The 11,914-nt window shown below is 54.3% G+C and overlaps 2 protein-coding genes across 7 annotated transcripts in view; both read right to left on the bottom strand.

The window, feature by feature from the left end:
• The window catches only part of STRIP2 (striatin interacting protein 2), a 31,376-nt gene extending 30,752 nt beyond the window's left edge, over positions 1–624 (bottom strand). Inside the window, exon 1 of the mRNA XM_004707877.2 lies at positions 498–624. Coding sequence (XP_004707934.1) covers positions 498–617 — 120 coding nt within the window. The 5' untranslated portion in view covers positions 618–624. The remainder of the gene's footprint in view (positions 1–497) is intronic.
• Positions 625–5,399: 4,775 nt separating this feature from the next.
• AHCYL2 (adenosylhomocysteinase like 2) overlaps positions 5,400–11,914 on the bottom strand; it is a 50,206-nt gene continuing 43,691 nt past the window's right edge. For all 6 annotated transcript variants that reach the window (XM_045288697.1, XM_045288696.1, XM_004707810.3 and 3 more), the window contains exons 13-17: positions 11,464–11,562; positions 10,199–10,267; positions 10,028–10,106; positions 8,637–8,757; positions 5,400–8,262 (exon numbers count right to left, since the gene is read on the bottom strand). In XM_045288697.1, coding sequence (XP_045144632.1) covers positions 8,256–8,262; positions 8,637–8,757; positions 10,028–10,106; positions 10,199–10,267; positions 11,464–11,562 — 375 coding nt within the window. In that variant the 3' untranslated portion in view covers positions 5,400–8,255. The remainder of the gene's footprint in view (positions 8,263–8,636; positions 8,758–10,027; positions 10,107–10,198; positions 10,268–11,463; positions 11,563–11,914) is intronic.

Consider the following 11,914-nt stretch of genomic DNA (forward strand, 5'->3'; position numbering starts at 1 on the left):
TCTCTCGTGTGTGTGTGTGTGTGTGTGTGTGTGTGTGTGTGTGTGTGTGTGTGTTAGGGGATAGGGGGAGTGCTTTCATCTTCCTGGAAAGGGTGACTTCGTGGTGCGGTGTTCCCTCCTAGTCCTGGGACAGTCCCACCCAGCACTCCCACAGCACCCTCTGGCCAGGTGGGGAGCCGCGCCCATGGACTGCACCCCTAGTAGGGCACCGCAGGGAACGGGCCACGCGAGCCCTCCGGTCTGAGACTGGGTTCTAGCCTCGGTGATCAGGCCACTCACGTCGCCGCCTCGCGCTCCGGTTTGCTCTTCCGTAGAATGGGACCGCGAGTCCCCTCCGGGGAGGGCAGCACCGGGCTGGGATAGCAGCTGGGCTGGACCGGGGACCCACCGAGCCACACACGGCCCGCGGCGGGGGGCCGGCAGCTAGGGGCCGGGGGCTGGCAGCTGGGGGAGGGTACGGGCGGAGTCACCTCCGCCGGCGCCCCCGAGCTCCTCACCTCCGACTCGCGCCGCTGGTTCCGGAAACCCTCTTGGCCCTTGGGCGCAGCCTGCTTCCCTTTGCCGCCGTTGCCGTTGGCCGGCGGGCTCCCGGCCCCGGCCGCCGTGGGCTCCTCCATGCTGTCCCGCTCCGCGCCCGCCGGGCTCTGCCGGAGATCCCGCTGCCGCCCCGCCGCCCAGTGCCGCGCGCCGGCCCCGCCCCTCTGCCGCGATTGGCCATGGACGTTCCCCGATGCCCCGCCCCGCGACGCGATTGGCCACCCGGCCGCACGGAGCGGGCCTGGAGGAGGGGGTGTTCATTCAAGGCACACTGCAGCGTCGCGGTAGCCTCCCGGACCGGCTCTCCCCTCCCACCTCCGAGCTCGGGCGGGTTACTGCTCCGCTCCGCGCTCCCTTTTCGGGGTTCTAGCCTCCGCCTCCAGCTCCACTGCAGTTCGCTTTCCCGTCACCACAGACCCCTGCCCCCAACTCCTGGCTCCTGCGCGTGTCCCGGATCGCGCTGCAGTCCCTGGGGCGGCCGAGGACCCCGCAGGGACACCTTGCAGCCCACTCCTGAAAGCTCACAGTTTTAAAGGGAACGCTCCAGTGGCCTCCGCTGGAGTGAGGCAGGGGCTGCAGGGTGGGAAGGCGTTTCCGTTCAAGCCGATGCCGGCTGCCCCTAACTATCCACCTGCCTTTCCTTGCAGTTTGGGGCGCCTTTGTCACCGGATGCGCTCGGGAGTGCCCCCGCCGACTCCCCAGGCTTCCCTCCCTCTCCCCAAGAGCCCCGAGTTACCGGGAAAATGGGGGGTCGCAAAGCAGGCAGTATGGTCTGCTCTCTCCCTAATTTACCCCGAAGTAGGTTAAAATGAGTATTTAGAGCATCCTAGACTGCTCATAGAAGCCTTTCCAATAAGCCCCCAGCAAGTCCACCGCCAGAAAGGGGGGTGGGGTAGGGGTGCGGGTAGCTGAGGCAGCACTCTGCCAGGCACCGCACTAGGCTCCCTGTCTCCGCTAACTTTACTGAGCAGAAGCCAAGACTCACACACGCAGTTCCTCCTCGCAATTCCCCGGGTATCACGCGTGATCCTGCCCCAGTGGCTTTGAGAACCAGCTCTGTAGGAAGGCTTCTTCTCCCCAAGGGGCTCCTTCCTTAAAGATGCCATTTGGGCCTCACCTCTTGCTCCAGGAGGAGGACCCTCCCCAGCCCACTCAGGCTGCCTTGGTGTCAAGCAGTGTCTTGCCTGGATGGGAAACCCCAATTTCCCCCCAGGGCCCAAAGGAATCCCTGTCTTACTGGTAAATCATGTAGGCTTTAGTTTCTTGTTTTGTTTGTATCCAACCCTCGGGTTAGTTTATGTGCGATGATTTTGGGGGTGTGACATACATGGAAAAATGCAGTGCTCATGTCATGTCTTGAGGATGATTCTGTCCCGTTCCCAACAATCTCTCTCTCCCACTCTTCCCTCTGCTAGTCTGTCTATAGGTGGTAGCTCAAGGTAGGGTTGCAAGGGGCATTTCTTGCAACTGTTTGGGTTTTATTTCTCTGCTCCCCAACATCCCCTTTCTGCACCCACCCACTTTCTTTTCACATCCCGCCCCTCTATCATCCCACCCCCACAAACAGGGATATATAAACTCCTTGAGTGTAAGGCCAAGTCTTGCTCATTTTTGTATGCCTCATTTACACTTGTTTAGCACATGGTTTCTCAACTGCTGTCCCATTAGCATTTGGGTCGAGATTATCCTTTGTTGTGGGGGCTGCACTGTACATTGCAGCCTTGTTAGCAACATTCCTGGCTTCAGCAATACCCTCCCTCTGTGTGACAATCAGAAATGTCTCCAGACATTGACATGTGTTCCCTAGGGGCCCAGCTCTTCCCAGTAGCTACCCACTGGTTGAGTAGAATATAGAATTGGGTTTGACTCCTGCCCCCTCTCCCTCCTCACCCCCCAGAAAAAGGCCTTAGCTTAAGCCCGAAGCAATTTGATTTTGGGAATTTTTGTGTGTGGGGGGTATCATTTGTTAAACTCTTAGAGATTCACGCTCCACTTTAAAATTCACAACCCACGCCTAGCTCATCCCTGCTTCAGAGTGGTAAACCTGTCACTGCACAGCCCGTGGGGGCTCTTTAGTACAAGACATTGCTTCTCCCTCTCATTTCCCCAGTACTTCTCTTCCTAGCAGCCAGCTAGGCCTGGCAGGCCCAGGACTTCACCTTCTTGGTGTGAGCCTTGTCCCGCCAGCAGACTCTCCAAGAGAGACAGCAGACAGGAGGGGCCCACTTGGAAAAGCTGTTCCTTTTCCTGCCTCCCTTGCAGATACAGCAGGAAAGGTCATCCTCAACTGGGAGAGGGATTGAGGATCCTTGCAAGGCCCCTGCCCGTGGCTGCACCCAGAGCTCCATCTGCTCCGGGGTTTTTGGTGAAGAGATGCTATCGAGTGGTGCTATCAAGCTTGCAGACTCAACAGAGACCTCACTCCAAGATCTTTTCCACGCCCTCTGGCTACCCACCTCCTGCCTCCCCCCACCACCCCCCAGGGGACTGGGAGGCAGTAAAGGTCAGACTGCTGACTTTCAGAGCTTGTCACAAGGTGGAAGGCACCTGGAGATGCAACAAAAAAGCACACATTCAGTGAAAATGTCCAGTCTATAGGAGCCCTGGTGGCATAGTGGTTACTCACTGGGTTGCAAGTCGCAAGGTCCACAGTTCGAACCCACCAGCTGCTCCTTGGGAGAAAGGCAGGGCTTTCCATTCCCATGAACAGTTACAGTCTTGGAAGCTCACAGGGGCAGTTCTACCCTGTCCTACAGGGTTGCTGTGAGTCGACAAGAATTGGATCGATGTCAGTGAATTATAGCAACTCTGATGGTTGTAGTGGCTATGCACAGGGCTGCTAACTACAAGGTCAGCAGTTTGAAACCATCTGTCAGGTCCAAGGGGATGAAGCTTCAGTTCTACCATGTCCTATAGGGTCATTAGAAATTGGCATCTACTCGATGGCAATATAGTTCTTTGTTTTGTGTGATAATTATTGGGATTGGTACCCCCCTCCCCATCTTTCAGCTTATTTGCCAAGAAAGGAGCGACAGTACCCATAAATATGAGCCCTGGGGTGCGTGGCTAAGTGCTTCGGGAAGGTAGTGACTTGAACCATTTGTCAACAATGCTGTAGAGAAAGAGGGAGTGGTCTGCTTCTGTCCAGAAATACAACCTTGGACCCTCGGGGACAGTTTTACTCTGTCCTACAGGGAGGGTGGTCAAGTCCATTGACTGCACAGCAGTGCATGGGGCTTTTCTGTTTGGGGCCTGCATGACCAATTTCCCTGGCCCCCTCAATTGAATCCTTCTGAGTCTGCTGACAGGGGGTAATTAACCGATGTCCTTACAAGGCTCAAACACATCCCTACCCCTCTAACCGGCAAAGGTCAGGGACCTGGTGAAGCAGACAGCACCTGGCCTGAGAAAACTTAAGGATGAGGGACAAGAGATCTTAAAGGCCCAGGTTTGGGAGGATAATGTAGCAGCAAAGGCAGAAAGGGCATGGGTAGGTGTCATGAGGCCAGTGGTAGGGCCCTGGATCAAGGTGAGGAAGAGCTGTCAGGCTCTGCAGATGGCATTTGTAATACCTCAGGTCATTCAATCCTAACTCTGGGGCAGTGGTTCTCAACCTTCCTAATGTCGCCACCCCTTCATACAGTTCCTCACGTTGTGGTGACCCCCCCCCCCATAACATTATGTTCGTTGCTACTTCATCCCTGTAATTTTGCTACTGTGATGAATTGGGCGACCCCTGTGAAAGGGTCGTTCGACCTCCAAAGGGGTCGTGACCTACAAGTTGAGAACCGCTGTTCTAGGCGATGCCTGTGCCTGGAAGAGGACATCGTGGGTGGAGAATCGGTGAGAAGGACCATCTAGGAGATGGATTGGCACAGTGCCTGCGACAAGGGGCTCAGAATACCGATTATGAGGACAGCGCAGGACCAGGCTGGCCGGGTTTCATTTTGTAGTTGGAATTTCCATGAGGGCACCGAACGACGACTAAATGTATCGGTGCCATCCAATTTGCAGGCAAGAAAAACATGGCTCTGAATGGTCACACCACTTCAAGCTCAAACTCCAAACGTCTCACCATACCTTGTGGAAGGGAGACTTGCTCAGCAGTGGGCAGCCTGGGCTGACCCGTGAGTCTGAAACTAAGATGGGGGGGCGGGGGTTGTCCAAGGGGCCAGACTTCACAGAGGCCAACCTCTGTGGCTGGGGAGCAAGTCGCGGCTCTTGCTGCGTCCTCCTCCTCCCCACTGCAGTGGCCCTGGCTCTGAGCCCTTCCCTGGGCCCAGGCTTCTCTAGCCCCCAGGCACTTAGCTTCAGTGCACGGGAAGCAAAGTGGCAGAGCATTCTGATGGCATGGGAGGGAAGGGAAGGTGGTATGGTATGTATTTTGTAACCCATGTTGGTCCCACAACCTGTAGAACCAGTTTAGGTCACTGAAGAAAGAAGGTAGCTGAGAAGGAACAGAGTAACCACTCCCCCCACCCCCACCCCCCTGTAGGGTTCTGGTGGCGTTAGGCAACCTAATTCTCCCTCCCTCAGGGTTTCACATTGTGGGGTCTTGTCCATGCTAGGGGGATGCTAGCTCCTGTGCTGTGACTTAAGGTGGTACACATGGGACTTGGAGCAGGCGTTAGTGCAGCTGTCCTAAACGTGTCCAGGATGGTGGCTCTGGGAAGGCAGGCTCTTCATACACAGCCGTTGATCAGTGTAGGGCAGCTCTGCCCCACCTGTCTACTGGGAAGGGCTTCCCATCCGGCCCCCCATCCGGCCTCTAGCCTGCAGACCGCTCTCATCTCTGCCCAGTTGCTAGTTCATAGACACCAGGAATTCATTTTAGGAATATGTTATGCACTGGAGACAAAGAATTCATTTTAGGAACATTTTATTGTCTTTTGAGATTACATGGTCATTATTGCTGATCTAATACAATCACTCAGACATATAGATTTCCAGAACCTCTCGGTGAAGGCAATGCTCAGAGGTCTGGGTGCTAAGATGATCACGAGAACTAGATGATTACTTTTTTTGGATATATATAATATATATGTATATATAGTTCAGAACTTGTCCATATATAATTTGCTGGTGTTGCCTATTTTCGTTCTGTAATTTTCCTTTGTTAAAAAAAGCATAATGCAACAATGCATTTTGATTTCTTTTTTAAAACCGTGACAAAGTGGATTTGAGAAAACCACAGGGGCAGCAGTTTCAGATCTGTTCAGAGAAAAGTCAAGCAGCAAAAAAGCTTTGCAGGAAAAAGTGAGGCCACGGGCAGCCAGGCTTCAAGGGGCGTGGGGGTGGGGGGTGGGGGGCGGTGGCAGGGAAGTGGGAAGGCAGGAGGTGGTCAGATCAGAGGCCTGGGAAAATAAACTGAACGTGTCTATGAAGAGGGTGACAAACCAACCAGCCAACCTGAAGAGTAGCTCTAATTCATTGGAGAGAACATGGTAGGGATTCCCTCTCCAAGCTTCCAGATACCAGCAGGTATCAATGGCTGATGAAACTGGGTCCCCAGAGAGAAAGAGAGACAGAGAGAGACAGAGAGAGAGAGACAGAGCGAGTGAGAGAGAGGGGTATCACCTGAAACTCGGAGGCAAGCACCTCACCATTTGCAGCAACTCCCCAGCTAACCCGAAGCTGCGGAGGGAGGCTCTGTTTGTTCACAGGAGCATGATGCCCTCAGCAAGCTCACACCTGGAGCCCAGAGAGCACTGGGCAGGTGCAATGAGCAACAGCAGGCTGTAGCTTCCGGCATGAGAACAAAGGAGACCAGAGGCCAGAGACCTGTCTGTGGGAATCTGCCCTGGATACAAGAGGAGGTGCAGAAGATCGGACTCTCTCTATAGTCCAAGCAGCCAATGAACTCAGGACAATCAGGAGGGAGGGAGTGGCCTGGGGGAGCTTTCAGCAATTGTGGTCTTCCTTGCAGGGCAGGAGCTGCAGATGGGTGGGGGGCATTTTCCGAATACTTTCTCAGACACATGGCCCCCGAAGAGCCAGTCTTTGTGGGATGAACCTGTCTACTATTTCAAGAGACAGACAGCCATCTAGCCAAGTGTCACCTCTCTACTGCCAAAAGTAAGGTCACTTCCAGACCAACCCTGAGGGGACCCAGGAAGACCAGGGAGCACAGGAGAGGGTGGACCCAGGAGGAGAACCAGAGTGGAAGGTCACAGTGACCCTGGCTGTCCTGGCTGTCTTAAGACTTTGAGGCAGCCCAGGATGGGGAACAAGTGGGGAAACAATCCTGAGAGTTTCAATATGGTAGAGTGTGTGTGTGTGTGCGTGTGTGTGTGTGTTGGGGGGGAGTTGAGTGGGAAGGTGGGGACTTATCTACTTCAAAATCCCTAGGGACACCCAGGCTTTAACTCGTAGAACTGGCCGTGTTTCACTGCGGTCTCCAAAAGCAGTCCTGCTCCCGGGTGGGCGGTCATACCAATCCCACCCACTCTGCTTCCTCCTACAGGGGAAGCTGCTCCAGAAACTGACACACAGGACCCTTAGCGGAGAGGCCAAAACATAGACAGATACCGCAGCAGAGTCCAAAGAACACAGACCAGGTCGCAGAGGCCATTAGCTCTTGGCCACGGCCAGAGGTGGCAGCTGTCTGATGAGGTTCAAACCAGCTCCGATCATCTGGACAGAGTACGGGCCGTGTGTAGAGCTTAGCCCGCACGAAAGCTGCCCTGCAATTCCCGGGGGACAGACAGACCCTGCTTCTTTAGGAACCAGGTTTGTCACACCACGGGCCTGAGTGACGTCCCATTTCGGAAGCTCTCACTCTTTAAGTCCCCTGGAAGGTCTGCTTTTCTCTACTCCTTACAGAATTTTCAGAAGTTGCTTAGGAAGTAGCAGAGAGTCCTAGGAAGCCATGTTTTTTGTTTTTTCAAAACAAGCTCTCTTTTTTAGAGAGGGAACCAATTTGGAGGGCCCTTCCTGGGGCAATCTCCAGGTAAATGACAGGGAAATAAAACTATGGGTCCCAGGGGAATGGCCCCCACTTCCTGAGTGGAGTGGGGTTGGGATAAAAGGCAGCGAAACAGTAGAGCGGCTGAGGAGACAGTGGAGGCACACTCCAGGACAGACACAAGTGCTCAGGAGAAGCGGGAGTCCTGGCTAAGGAAGGAGGCCTCTCTGAGGCACAGGCACAGCGGAGCTCTGGTTGCAGCTTGCCAAAGCCGTAGCACTCCTTCCTAGCAGCCGTTTCAGAAAGAAGGCAGTGATCGTAGAGGGATGGTCAAGGCTGGCCGCCCAGGCCATGGTCTTTCAGTGGCTTCTCCCAGGCCTCCCCTGGGGAGGGGCCGGAGCTGAGCAAGGCAGCTGCTGAAAATGTGTTCCAGCAGACCCAGGGAACAAGGAATCGGGAAGGCCTGGACTAATCCCTGATCCTGGACAAGAGAGAATGCCATCGGCTGAGATTTCAGATCAATGGGGTTTGAGGCAAAGATGCATTGGGAATGGTTACCCCATTTTCCTCCTTCCTCAGCCTGTCCTCTGTGGCTCGCTCAGCCCGTGGGGCAGTAACCACACTCTGGGCCAAGGCGACAGGCACAGGATTCTAGATTTTAATAAATAAATAACCTAACATATGGTCTACAAGGTGAGCGTGGCGGGCAGCTCGGATGGGAGAAGCAGCTTGCTGGATTATTTCCTGTATAGTAGTGAAGCAAAGACTTGGAGTTCTATTCCTTAAACCTTCTTCTGGCTTCAGTTACAGGAACTTAATACCTGGATGGAAAAAGAAAGATGAGACTGAGATGCTATCTGGTTGTGGGAGGCCAGGACGTGAAGAGCCGGGGCTTTCCTGGAGGGCACATGGTAGGGGTAGATACTGGTGGCTCTCGTTCACCTGAGTGAAAAAGACCAGCATTTCTCCATCCATTACATGAGAAGACTCATAGCAAGAAGGTGAAATGGAGAAAGGCAATTCAGAAACATGATGTTAAATGGCCTCAGAGAGTGCTCAGGAATCGTGGTACAGGGGTGAGGCCCCTGTTCTGGGTTCATGTGAATGGGCAGAGACAAAGTTCTAGAGCAAGAAGTTCTTCACACCCACCCTCCCAGACTCCCTCCCTGTTTTACATGGGGAGGGCCCAGGGCACCTGTAGTAATTAGGCTTGAAGGGCCCGTTCTTGTTAAGACCCAGATACTTGGCCTGCTCATCCGTCAGCTCTGTCAGGTGGGCATCAAAGGTGGGCAGGTGCAGGCTCGCCACGTACTCATCTGGAACAGACCACAAACCCCCTGCTTTAAGCCCACAGGCCTCCTGGCTGCTGGCTGCCCGTCGCAGGCTTTAGGCTTGGGGAGGCACACTTCCGACTCCCAGGGCGGAATGGAAAACGCTCAACGTTGGCTCATGGGTCCTCAGGCCTCAGGCAGAGTCGCCTTTAGCGTCAGGCCCAGTGCTTGTCAAAGCTGTCCCGTTTCTACCACACCCGTGGTTTCAGAGGGCGGAGGGACACTCAAAGAAGCCGGAGGTGTTGTGACGGGCAGGGTGGGGCCTAGAGAAGGGGAAGCTCGGGGGGACTTGACTTCTGTCTTGAACCCTCTGTTCGGTGGGTCACTCAGGACGCCTCCATCTTTCTCCAATGGAGCGGTGGCTAAGTTCGAACCGCTCGCTGATCTGCTCGCTGTCCAGCACGTCTCCACTGTGCCACAGAGCTCCTTCAACACAGGCTCCTGATTCATGCGTTTATATCATTTTCCCCGCTTGTCTGGTCTCCTACCAACTTTATCATGCATTCGGCCAGAATATGGACGGTTTGGGTTTTTCCTTTTTGCTGTCCTTGTATCAAGCAAAATAGACCCCGAGGGGATTTATTCCCTTGAGAGTTTAAACATACAAGATCAATTCAGGTGTGCGAGGCAGGTGCTTAAAAAATTTAAGACAATTTACTGTTTCCTTTGTAACGGACTGCTTCAGGACAGAAGCTCTTCAGCCTCTCCTTGGGCCTGAAGCAACAAGCCGGGGTTAGAAGTTGGGACATGAGAGTCTTGCTGGGCCTGAGATGTTACCCTCTCACTAGTGTGGAGTCAATGCCGACTCAGGGCACCTCCAAGGACAGGGTAGGACTGCCCACGCAGGTGTCTGAGACACACTGTCTACGAGCAGACAGCCTCGCCGTTCTCCCTGCGCAGTTCGTGGGGCTGTTAGCAGCTTAGCACCGACCAGTCAGCCGATGTCACAAGGGTCTCCTCGTCCTGGGGAAGCAGCTTCCTCCTTCAAGACTCTTGCATACAAGATACGTAAAGAGAGACAATGCTTCAGATGCAAAGGCTGTTCCACGGAATTGTGACAAACCACCATCTCAAGGGCGTTCCATGGAGAAACGGGGTGGGGGTGGGGGCAGCTCACAGGAGTGGGACCTAGTCTTTACTCTGACTTTGGAAAGACGAAGACATCCCCTCCCCCCTTGACTCCGTAAGGAATGGAGGTCTTTGGGCTTTTGCGTCTGTTCTCCTTGGCGACACTGGGGCAGAAATACATGCTCACCCATTTTCTTGGGCAACAGGTAGACATCCTGCTTATAGCGACCCTCGGGGGCATTGTAGAGTTCAATCAGGGCCAGGGCCTGGAAAAGCAAAGCGAGATGGATGCAGACAATGTAGCCCAAGGGTGGGGTGGCACCTGCCAGGTCCACCGCTCCCCCAGCCTGGAGCTCACCTGCGTGGTAGCTGTGATGGACAGCACGAAGGTAGGCACGGTGGAGCAGCTCAGGTTCAGCAGCCGGCCCTGGAGCAAGGGTTCACAGAGAAATGAGTCGGGCAGCGGGCTCTGCAGGGATAGGGGCCAAGCCCACTGCCCCTCTCCAGCCACTCCCCATCAGCCCTGCCGGGCAAAAGCGGGTGTGCAAGAAACAGGAATTCACCGAGTGGCATGAACTGAAACCATAAACACTTCTGGAATGTGCTGTTCACAGCCTCCAGAAGGCCCAGCTCCAGTGTGGGTCTGCAAGGGGCGGTCTCTGCGGGTCCCCCAGAGAACGCTGTAATGGTTCCATTTGGTTTTCCTGAACCCCAGCGGTCTCATATTCTGAATGGGTCCTCCAGGGAGTAGAAGAGCTGGAAACCTCCCCCAACGCCACCCTCTCCTACTCTGTTTATCAAGAGACTTGATGGCTGTTTTTGTGCATGGACAGTCGCCAAGAACAGCTGTGGTGCTTGCTCTTTGGTCACTAAGATTACCAGTTGCAACCTCTTGGGGCAATTAGAAAAGTCACCAGGTTGCAGGCTGCTATCAAAGTGATCAATGCATACTGAGCAACCTGCTCAAGCCTCTTCACACACACTCCTGAAAAAAAACTCAGTCCCTCAAGTATTTAAGGTGCCCGAAAGTATTGGAGGCGAGGAAAAGGGGAAGAGAAATGATACTTAAACAAGAATTTATGGGCTTCCAGGAAAAGATGGTTATCTTTTACCCGTTCATGTTCAGTTCCTTTGATTGAAAACTGACTGAAAATCGAAACCCAAGAGAAGGGCTATCATCCTTGTTGCAGCCTGGTACCTGCCCTTGACTCAGGACAACGGGCTCTCCGAAATGGAGAGCTCCTAGCAGCAAAGAAAGGACTTTTCCAGGAGCCTCCACGTGCTGCTTACTGGTGCAACCAGCCCCCAAATGCCATCATCTCTTCGTGAGCTTTGCTCACAGTGGTGCTGGCTCTATCTGTCAATTCCTTCCCTGTAATAGTCATTATCTGACTCAACCCACAGAGTGACATGGAGAGACAGCATAATTGGTGACGAGCTGGGAACCAAAATAGTTTCTTAATTGCTGAATGGAAAGACCTTATACAATTAGAAGTAAAACCCATTGGTAAAGTGAAACTTGTGCTTCAGCGGGGCTGGAAGTCTGAGGGAGCACCGGGCCGAAGGGCCGGGGACCAGGGGCCTCTCTCGCCTCCGCCCGTTCCTGCCCACCCCAGGCCTTACCTCGGCCAGCAGTACTATCCTCTTGCCATCTGGCCATATTACGTGGTCCACTTGGGATCTCACTCGCTCCCAGGTCAGTTCTGGTGTCCGCAGACTTGCCTGAAACACACCAGCGAGCACATTGTCAGGGACAGAGGCCCCTTTGGGGTCGGCAAGCTGGCCCCGTTTCACAGAGCAACTTGAGAGGAGCAACCGGCATGCCGGTGGGAAAGACCTGTCTGCGGTAGGTTAGGATCAGTCTGTTTCAGGGAATTTAATCTCCGGCCCAGGCTTGGGGGTGGTGATGGTGGTGGTGTCACTCCACAGCATAGACTGTGCGCCCACTCTCTGCTGAGCATAGTACAAGGTGCTATGGGAAATACAAAAGAAACCAAAGGCATGGTTTCTGCCTCAAAGAGCTCACACTTTAGCGGGGGCCTCAAAACAGTATCCCTGTGGGGCCGGGAGGTTT

Source organism: Echinops telfairi, unplaced genomic scaffold (genome assembly GCF_000313985.2).
Source record: "Echinops telfairi isolate 266 unplaced genomic scaffold, ASM31398v2 ScPeMD7_23;HRSCAF=83, whole genome shotgun sequence".
NCBI classification, from domain to species: domain Eukaryota; kingdom Metazoa; phylum Chordata; class Mammalia; order Afrosoricida; family Tenrecidae; genus Echinops; species Echinops telfairi.